General features: G+C 50.8%; 1 protein-coding gene across 2 annotated transcripts; it reads left to right on the forward strand.

The window, feature by feature from the left end:
- The first annotated feature begins 2,031 nt into the window (after positions 1 to 2,031).
- On the forward strand, positions 2,032 to 8,674 carry KLF6 (KLF transcription factor 6). Of its 2 annotated transcripts, none has more exons than XM_005606962.4 (4): positions 2,032 to 2,447; positions 5,254 to 5,827; positions 7,319 to 7,442; positions 7,908 to 8,674. In XM_005606962.4, the coding sequence occupies exons 1-4, from the start codon at positions 2,346 to 2,348 to the stop codon at positions 7,957 to 7,959; spliced, it is 852 nt and encodes a 283-aa protein (XP_005607019.1). In that variant the 5' UTR covers positions 2,032 to 2,345; the 3' UTR covers positions 7,960 to 8,674. The 2 variants fall into 2 exon arrangements, 1 of the variants encoding a protein (XP_005607019.1); XR_011433998.1 differs by having other exon boundaries at positions 2,055 to 2,447; positions 5,254 to 6,057; positions 7,908 to 8,449.
- The last annotated feature ends 1,147 nt before the right edge of the window (positions 8,675 to 9,821 follow it).

Consider the following 9,821-nt stretch of genomic DNA (forward strand, 5'->3'; position numbering starts at 1 on the left):
AGAACCATTTCCCAAATCCTACCAGTTGTGGACACCAGGCGGTTGGGTCAACCTATGGATAGTTCAAAGCCAAACCATTTCGTTTCCTGGAAATAGACTCAAGGCACAAGTCTCACCTGGGGAGGGCCAGCCATGCTCTTTGTCTCTGGGATAAAATACGAGGAACACAGGCATCGATTCATTTTGGATTGTCTTCATAGACCCTAGAAGATAATAACCTTTCCTAACTCTTGGTGCACAAAGGTCCCTGCCTAGGATTACTCAGGGTCATAATCCTGGTTTATTCCAGTCTGCTCTAATTTGCTAAAATCTGATATCCAAAATCCTTGCCAAATTCTTTTACATACTCCATTTTTTTAAAAAAAATTTATTTAAAAGGATGTTCATTAAGCTCTATTTTGAAGTAGAAATGAAAGTAGCAGCTATAATTCAGTTTTCCACTTTGGATTTAAAAATGCACATTCTTCGTGTTCTTGGCGTTTTTCTTGAAAATGAACATGATGGTATATTTTAGGAGCTAATTTATATGAAAAAAAAAAAAACCCACACTGAATGTCAGCTTCGACCTCATTTAAATTGTTTACACATTCATGGGAAAAGCCTAGTTGTTAACCTCGGGGAGGGTTCTTTGAGATTACAGCTCTGCAACATAAACAGATTCCTCCCAATTAGAGAAATAAACTCCACATCTTCTTAGAAGGAGGGCTGTCTATGGTAAGTAAGAAAAAGACATTTTAAGTTACAGTTCTCTGGTTCTCAAACTTTAGCCGGCAACAGATTCACCTGGGGGGCTTGTTCAGACACAATGGCCAGGACATCCCCCTCCCCCCAACTTTCTGATTCTGTACGTTTGGGGCCCTGCCCTGGAAAGTGCATTCCTAACAAGTACACAGGTGGTGTGGATGCTATTCTGGTCCTGGCATCCTAGTGAGAACCAGTTATAGGGTAACTATTTTTTTAAATGCAAAATTCGTTCCCAGAGAATCAGTGTTAACCCTAGGCTTTATCTTAAAGTAACCCCTCAAGAGCCCGCACAGCCAACCTGGGCCTGGGGCAGTTCGGGTCCTATTGCTGCAGGTCAGGCAGGTATCAGGCGCGCAGGTGTGTCCCCCAGGTGTGTGCCCAACCCAGTGAGAGGGGCCTAAGGTGGGACTCTCATTCACACCCAAAGCATCCCTGGACTCCAGCAGATCAGGCCCCTCCCTGCCGGGCGGCCCCTCCTCACCACACCTGTGGGGTCAGAGCCCCCTGTCCCCACCCCCGGTGACTCCGGCGGCCCCGCCGAAGGCCTGAGGACGGAGGGGGACGGAAGGGAACATGGAAGGCCGGAGGGGACGGAGGGGGACAGGGCAGCCCGAGGCTGGAAGTGGCGACGCGGGACAGGACGGAGGGGACGGAGCACGGAAGCACGGAGAGGACAAAGGAGAGCAAGGCGACCCCGAGGTTGGACAAGTAGGGACAAAAGGGACAGAGATGAGTCGGGTGGCGGGGACCCTCCTGCCCCCTTCAGCCTAGCCGCAGCGCACTGCCCGCTCCGCCTCGTGATGGGGATAGGGACCGGGGTGACCGGGACCTGGGCGACGGGGACGGTGGGGTGCCCAGCCTTGGTGACCGCGATCGGACGGGCCTGGAGGACCGGCTCCCTCCTCCTGCGGCGGGCGCACTGGGCCGCCAGGCCGGGGACGAAGGGGGTACGTGGACCGGGGCACGGGGACGGAGGGGACCAGCCGGCTCCCTACGCCGGGCCGCGGGCGCACTGAGCCGCTCGGCCGCGCACCTCCCAGCGCCGACTCCTCCGGCGCGCGGCGGCCCGCGCCTTATATACCCTGCTAAAAATAGCCTGCGAGGCCGCCTTCCAATCAGAGCCGCCTGAAGTTCGAATTGAGCCAATGGCGAGGGCCGTGATGGAGAGGCTCGGTCACGCCAGGCGGGGCCGCGGTGAGCCGCCGCCTGCCATTGGCCGGGGCTGACATCATCGGCGGGCAGCCCCCGGGCCGGGCGCGGCGTGATTGGGCGGCGCGCGGGGCGGGCGCCGGGCGAGTCACGTGGGGGGAGGGAGTGGGGGGAGCCAGGCGGGGAGGAGGGGGAGGCTGGCAGCGGAGCTTTGAATAGGGAAGTTTTGCAGGGGTTACGTTTGCAGTCAGTCCGGTGTTTGCAAATATTGTGTGGGCTCGCGAGCGCGTCTCTGGGCTCCGGCAGGATCCGAACCCGCGGCGCCTAATTGCTGCGCGTTGAGTTTGCATGAAACTTCCCCCGGCGCTGCAGACACGGGTGCCGCGCTCCCGACTCCAGACCGCACACGTCCCTGTTTTCCCAACAGCAGTGACTGTCTTTTCCAACCCGACATGGATGTACTCCCAATGTGCAGCATCTTCCAGGAACTCCAGATTGTGCACGAGACTGGTTACTTCTCGGCGCTGCCCTCCCTGGAGGAATACTGGCAACAGGTAAATAGGAATTGTCGTGTGCCAGGTGCCCCGGTGCGCCGAGGAGGGAGTGTGCATGCACACAGCCAGGACGGTGTATGGTTGGAGGCGCATTTCTTTTTCTTTTTCTTCTTTTTTTTTAATGGTTTGGGTAAATTTAAAAAAAAAATTAAAATAATTAGTCTTCAAACGTACTCTGCTGCCTCCGGTGCGGAAGGCACTTTAAAAGGGCCTTGTACAGCGTGGAGTGGAGTTGTCATTGGAGTGGGGCGCAGCAGCGCTTCGTCGCTCCCGGTGCTTTTTGCCCGATTCTGGGGCTTCCGAACTGCATCCTCCGGAGGGCAGACCCAGCTCCGCGGCCTGAGCCCGGCCCGAGGCCCTGGCAGAAGTTTGGTGCTTTTACTAGCTCCAGACTCCACAGCTGGATCTTGTCATAGGAACTTGCACGGACTGCCAAGGGTTCTTTTTTTTTTTTTTTTTAAAGGGATTTTTGTTTTTGTTTTGCTTTTTGGTGTTTGTACATAGAGTTCTTTTTTTTTTTTTAATTAAAAATTTCGCCAGCGAAACATCTACCAGCGCCTTTTCTCTGCCAGGCCATTTCCAGTTTCTTTTCCCTGTTTGGAATCTTTAGGATTTACCTCCATCTGCCTTGTTTTTCTTACCTGCTTCTTTTGTTGACCAGGGAAGGGGGGGGAAAAAAAAGCAATGTTTGCACAACCAGTGACTTATCAGTCATATGACAATGAGCCTGTCCGAATTGCTTCAAGTCTGAGTTTGGGAGAAAGAGTCTCAGTTTCCGGCATTTTTTAAAGGAACTGGAATTTTTGGCATTGGACATTTAAGAAACTTAATTTCTCCCCCCTTCTAATTCGTTAGGCTTGCCTGATGGGAGAGATTCTGACACTTGTCCCATTGTCTTTAAAAAGACAGAAGGAGGGTTTGAGATTGTCTCTTTGCCCTGCTTAGGCTGTTTGCTTTTTGTCACAAAGTGAATTAGCAGATCAGATATATTCTGTGGGTTTCAAAGCCTAGAAAGCTTTTAAGGGGGATGAAATGCAAAGTGTTGCAACCTTCACATGCCTGCTTAATTGTTCACAGCCCTCTCCTGCCTTCCTCTCCCCTCCCCCTTCTTCCTCCTAAAGAAGCTGCTCCCTAGGACGTGATTGAAATTGATCTAAGTAGTTTCCTTGGGGCATTTGGGATTTGGGCCACAAGCCAGGCTGAGCTCCCGGTTGCCTTCAGAGGCTTTTAAACTCTCCGAGAGCTCCAGTCTGGTCCCCACTGCTCATCAGTATAATGGAGATTTTAAATTAGCCAGATTATTAAAGTTTAACAAGATCTCGGTAAATGCGCTTTCCCTTTTCTTTGGAACGTCAATAAAATATCTTGCCATCTCTCCTCAGAACACTCTCCTATGCCCTGTAACTCAGATGTCTGATTTAAGGGGTAAAGAGAAAACTGATTGTTTTTTCCTCCTCTGCTTGCTCATGCTTGCTGTGTGACCAGTCTGGGGAGGGGGAAGGGTGCGTGTTACATGATGATGGAAGGCACATTGCTAAGTAAGCAAGCGTGAGCCCTGTGGGTAGGCTTTGCTAGTCCTGAAAATGATTTGCTAAAAAGAGCAGAGCTTGCTGTCAAAATTTAAATCTATAGAATTGCAGTAGTATAGACGACCTTATATGGTCATGCAGGCAATTGATCCTAGTGAGGACAAGGGCAGACAAAATTTAATCCTAAAATGTTTCCTACCGTTTTTCTTTTCCAGTGGCTAGAAAGTTTGAGATGGTGGGGAGAGGGGATGCTGGTCTCTCGGCAGTTGTAGCTTCTTGAAAGGTTGGTTGTGGGGCTGGGGAGGGGGTATTCTGTCCACGACACGACACACTGCATGTATATTTGAACTGGGTCCTTTTTTGGCTGCTGGTCAGAATTTCAAAAGGAAGTCTCCTTTGGCATTGCGTGAAAGAAATAGAGTGATGACTCATACAGTTGTACTCTTGGCCAGTAGATAAAGTTCTTGTCCATTGTGGACTCCCAGCAGGTCTGGGGAGTAATTTCCCCTCCTGCATCCTTTACCAGAGCAGATGGCCATTCTGGAATTATTTCTCCACTTGTGTTGTTGAAGCTCTTGTTTTTCTCTGACCACGGTGGAAGTCGTTAAAGTTGTATGGCCCTGCACTTGGGAATGGCATTCTCTGAAAGCCTACTAGGTCTGGGCTAAGGAGCACATGGGTGGTTTCTCTGCAGCTCCATTGATGTCCCTGAATACAGACCATCAGCTAGCTGCCGTCTGCTGGCTGAGGGTAGCCCTGTACTGTCAGCTGTGTCTCCAGAGGGAGACACACGCAGACTCAGAGCACAGTGCATTGCGAGCAGCGCATCCTTTCTGTCCTGTGCGTGTGAAAGGAGGATGGCTGGGGCTTTTCCTTATTGCACATGGTTTTGAGACTGTCAGAGAGCTGGTTAAACCTGTTGGGGGGGTGTGTGTCTGAGGCTGGTTTTCTTGCTGTGATTTACAGAAATTCATTAGAACCATCAACACTGGTAACTAAGACAAAACTGGCTGAGTGAACATCACTCCTTGTGGCCCTTGGTCCAACATGGGGAAGCCAGGAGAGGTTTTCTTCTGAATTCGTCCCCCTTCCCAGAAATAGCCTTCCTCTCACCCTCCTAAAAGACGGGGATTCTTAATTACAAAAGGTTTTGCGCCCATGGTGACACGGCCACTGTTGATTTGCCCTTGGTCCCTGCATGTTTTCGGAAATGTGCTTTCGGTTCCGTTTTCGCCGTTGTCACAATCACGTGCCTTCTTGTGCTTCCTTCCGCACAGACCTGCCTGGAGCTGGAACGTTACCTCCAGAGCGAACCCTGCTATGTGTCGGCCTCCGAAATCAAATTCGACAGCCAGGAAGATCTGTGGACCAAGATCATCCTGGCTCGGGAGAAAAAAGAGGACTCAGACCTGAAGATTTCCCCCAGCCCCCCGGAGGAGGCTCTGAACAGCCCCGGCTTTGGTTACAACCTGGAGACCAACAGCTTGAACTCGGACGTGAGCAGCGAGTCGTCCGACAGCTCCGAGGAACTCTCACCCACCACCAAGTTTACCTCCGACCCCATCGGCGAAGTTTTAGTCAGCTCGGGGAACCTGAGCTCCTCCGTCACCTCCACGCCCCCTTCCTCTCCAGAACTGAGCAGGGAACCTTCTCACCTGTGGGGCTGCGTGCCCGGCGAGCTGCACCCTCCTGGGAAGATGCGTGGTGGGACTGCGGGGAAGCCCGGGGACAAGGGCAGCGGGGACGCCTCCCCAGACGGCCGGAGGAGGGTACACCGGTGCCATTTTAATGGCTGCAGAAAAGTTTACACCAAAAGCTCCCACTTGAAAGCACATCAGCGCACTCACACAGGTCAGTGCCTCCCGCCACCTGGGAGGTGGGCCGCTGGCGGGCGCCGCTGGACTGCGCCAGCCCTGGGAGGGGGCCGGGGCGCCGCAGGAGGCGGTCAGAGCAGACGCATCCTCACCTCCTCAGTCTTTCCCCAAAAGAGTGGGGTCTCTGGGGAGGACAGAGTAGGAGCTGAAAGACTGGACACGTGTGCCCGTTGAATGGTTGACACTCTCAGAGTAAACAACCAAGAGGTAAATCCCATTATCCATCTACACCCAATCTCCCACCCACTTCCGCCAGCCGGGTCATCCCGGCCCACAGTGCCCGTCTCCAGGGTCCATGCATAAGGTTACCTGGAGTTGCATCTGAGTTTTTGACATGAAACTCAAGGGTTGGAAGAAAGAGTAGCTGGGCATCGTGGAGGACCCCGGATGGATGCTGGCCTGAGGGTTGAGCTTGACCGATAGACTCCATACGAAGCAGTATGGATCCATGGGGACTTCTGAGAATTTCTCTGTGTCATGCTGACTTTGTTATCTCGAACCAGTTAGAACAAAAACCAACTTCTTAGTAAAATACTACAACCCAGGTGGAAGTTGCATTAGAATGACCATGACAGTCTAGAATAACTGGGGAGGAATCACAGAAATCTCAGAGCTGGGAGACATCTCTGAGATCAAGTCACGCAAACTCTCCTCTTCCCGGCAATGGGGGGCCATTGCTGAGGCCTCAAGTCAGGGTCCTGACACAGCTCATGGCCCCTCCGGGATCGGGACCCGGGTGCCCCGGAGCCAGGCCCTATTGGGCCCAACAGCACACCATAGGACCGGCTTTGGCAGAATATTTGTGTTCTTGGGTAGCACTTTGAGGGAATTCATATTTATAATCTGCCCAGGGGCTGAAGTCGACCTGGTCATTTGATTGTCATTTAGAAAGTGCTTTGAAAAGGCTTTGCAGTGGGGTTTCCCAGAAACTCATGACTTCAGTTCTGGAGAAATGTAGTTTTCTGGAGGAAACTACAAAGCCTCATTCCACAGGGAAGTGAGTTAGGAACCAAATAAGAGCTTGAGTGAAACCGTTTCCATGGAGAAGGCAATAAAACCCTGCCCTGGCCAAGGCTGTGGGTCCAGTGGGCGGACACATCACCTCGGAAGTATTTCTCCGCTCTGAGTAATTGTCGTCCCTACACGTTCGCTCCGGTTACGGTCCTGCGGGCTCTGCCGAGCCTGCGTCCCTTCCCCTGCACTGGGAGATGGTGGCTCCCTCAGGAAGGGGCCCCCACATGTGCTTTGTGAGTGGCAGCTCCTGTCCCTAATGGAAGCATATTCTGAATTCCTGAGGCCACAGGGCCCCTGAGCTTGCTAATGAGTGGACTTGGTCCCCCCCACCCCACTGCTGCCGTGTGTGTGTGTGTGTGTGTGTGTGTGTGTGTGTGTGTGTGTGTCTCTCACAGTAGCCTGCCCTCGCTGTGCAGTGAAATCACGGTGCACTTGTCCTTTGCTCTCTTCCCAGGAGAAAAGCCTTACAGATGCTCATGGCAAGGGTGTGAGTGGCGTTTTGCAAGAAGCGATGAGTTAACCAGACACTTCAGAAAGCACACTGGTGCCAAACCTTTTAAATGTTCTCACTGTGACAGGTATGTGCATGCAGCTTCAGGCACAGGATGCCATCACCAGAATGGGTAGACATGCAGTGACCCTGAGGGAGGGTACACAGCTTCCTGTCCTCTACTGGCACCTCTGTTTTCAGCCTAGGACTTTTACAAAAGTCTCTAATAATGCTAGTCCCAGTTAGGAAGAACCATGTCCTGTGTGCCTGAGAATAGAGTGATGTCACTCATACTTTGAAGATTGGCCTTCAGCCGTCTTCAGAGTTGGAAACTGGGCAGTAAGGTCAGGTGACATGCTCCAGAGGGCGGATTGGAGACCTCCTGAATTTATAGTCCCATCAGCTGGAATTCCCCACCCCTGAAAATGAATCCTGATGACCCAGTGGGTAGGTCTTCCCTGCCAGGGGGGTCAGGGGGCCGCACGGGGCGGGAGGGCTGTACCCCGAGCAAGGGCTGGAGACCTGACCTTGTCCGTGCTCGTTCGCTCCGCAGGTGTTTCTCCAGGTCCGACCACCTGGCCCTGCACATGAAGAGGCACCTGTGAGGGAGCAGAGCCGCGAATCCTGCAGGCTCAAAAGGCTTCCTGGCTGAGAGACGGCCGTGGAGGAGGGTGCGAGTTCCAGCCAAAGCATGCCATTTTGCACCCCACCCAGTTGCCTCCAGGACCTCTACGTGGATGGTCTTTCGAGGGCGAAAGAAGTCATGTCAGAAGCGGCAGAGCGCCCGTGGTGTGTGGTGTTTGGGTGGCCCTGGACTCGCCACTGGTACCTATCTTCTGAGTGGTCCCTAAGCCTTTGCCGTGAGCATGTGCACTGAGGATGTGAATGGTTGGGTGGCTGTCTGGAGGGTCTGTTACGGACTGTGTGGTGAGGCGGCGTCTTTCCCCTTGTGTACGAGACTGCAAGAGACAGCAGAAACGTAGTTTGAATGTTTTGTGTGTGAGGAGCATACTGTGGGATGAGATGACCACCAATTCGTTTCCTGGGGGGGGTGTCTGCGCCTTAGAAAAAAAAAAAAAAGAAGAAAAAAAGAAGGGAAAACCTGGAGGGCGGGAGTGGGCGGTCAGGCCCCGAGTGGGTTGTGGGGGGGTACCCCCTTTCCTGTGTGAGAGGAATGTCCGGTGTCTGGTGCAGCTATGGAACGTGCAATGTGTCAAGTAGCTTGTTTTACTGGCTACCACAGAGCTCATTTGTTACCCGTTGTATAAGCTGTGTATTTACAACTATAACACATTGATAACTTTTCCTTATCAGACAAAAGTAATGCATGGTCTGGGGAACTATCTGCTTTTCCATTTTTAAATCAGGACTACAATTTGGATTCCAGTTACTGAGCAGCTAAGATAAGATTTGTCAGATTCCGTGATCCCTGGCCATCTGGGCCTGGCAATACCCAATCCTTCCCCACTTCGATTTTGTAACACTCCCCTTCCAGAAAGGTGTCGTGCAGCATAGGAGTATTTTTGAAATGATTCCGAATTTGAATTACCTTTTTGGAGACTTCCGTGATGCCCTTTGAAGACGTTGGACACAGGTTGGGTGTCAAGGATTCAGGGCTGGGAATGGCTGGTCTAATGTCCATTAGACTAAGAACCTAAAATTTTTCTCAGTTGGGTGGATAAAACCACTAAAGCTTAGAAACTGTTTTCTCATGCAGCTAAGTTTCTCTTATTTATGCCTTGAGGACTAATTTCTGGTTTTCTAGCTGTTAATGCACTGTAGATCTTAATAATGGTGCCTTACGCAAGCGGCCCCAAATCAGGGGCCTCCTACAGGGGAATGGCTGATGCATGCTTTATTAAGGCTCTTTTTTCACCTGGCGTTGTACTGTATCAATGTATAATACAGAGAAAAAGAATCTCTTCATGGTCCTCCTTCATAAAGTCAAACAGAGAGATGGAAACTCCCCAAACGAGTCAGTATTTACTCAATGTTTTAGACAACTTGACTGTCAGTGTTAAAGTGGAAAACACACGAGAATTGGAAAATCGGACCATTTCTGTCACCATGAAACTTTCATAGAGACTTTGCACAACAGTTGCATAGACCACACCGGCTGTATTTAATATGTAACGTTTTCACACATATTAAAGATACAGAAGTATAAACAACCATCTTAACATATTTGCTTAAAAGGCACAAGTTTCACATATCTATCTAGCTATCTGTTGGTAATATAGAAAGTACATTACTTTTTTAAAAAGTGGGCGGAATTCTTGTGTATGTATATTTGTGTGTATAGTATGTGTATGTGTGTGTGTGTATATATATATATACATATATATATAGATAATATATAAATATTTTTTTAAGAAAAAATTAGAATGTTTAGCTAGAAAATTCCACAGCCTGTGAAGAACTATTTCAAAATGGCCATAAAGGAGGTAAAAACGAAAACTGTAACTTT

This window comes from Equus caballus, chromosome 29, assembly GCF_041296265.1.
Source record: "Equus caballus isolate H_3958 breed thoroughbred chromosome 29, TB-T2T, whole genome shotgun sequence".
NCBI lineage: Eukaryota > Metazoa > Chordata > Mammalia > Perissodactyla > Equidae > Equus > Equus caballus.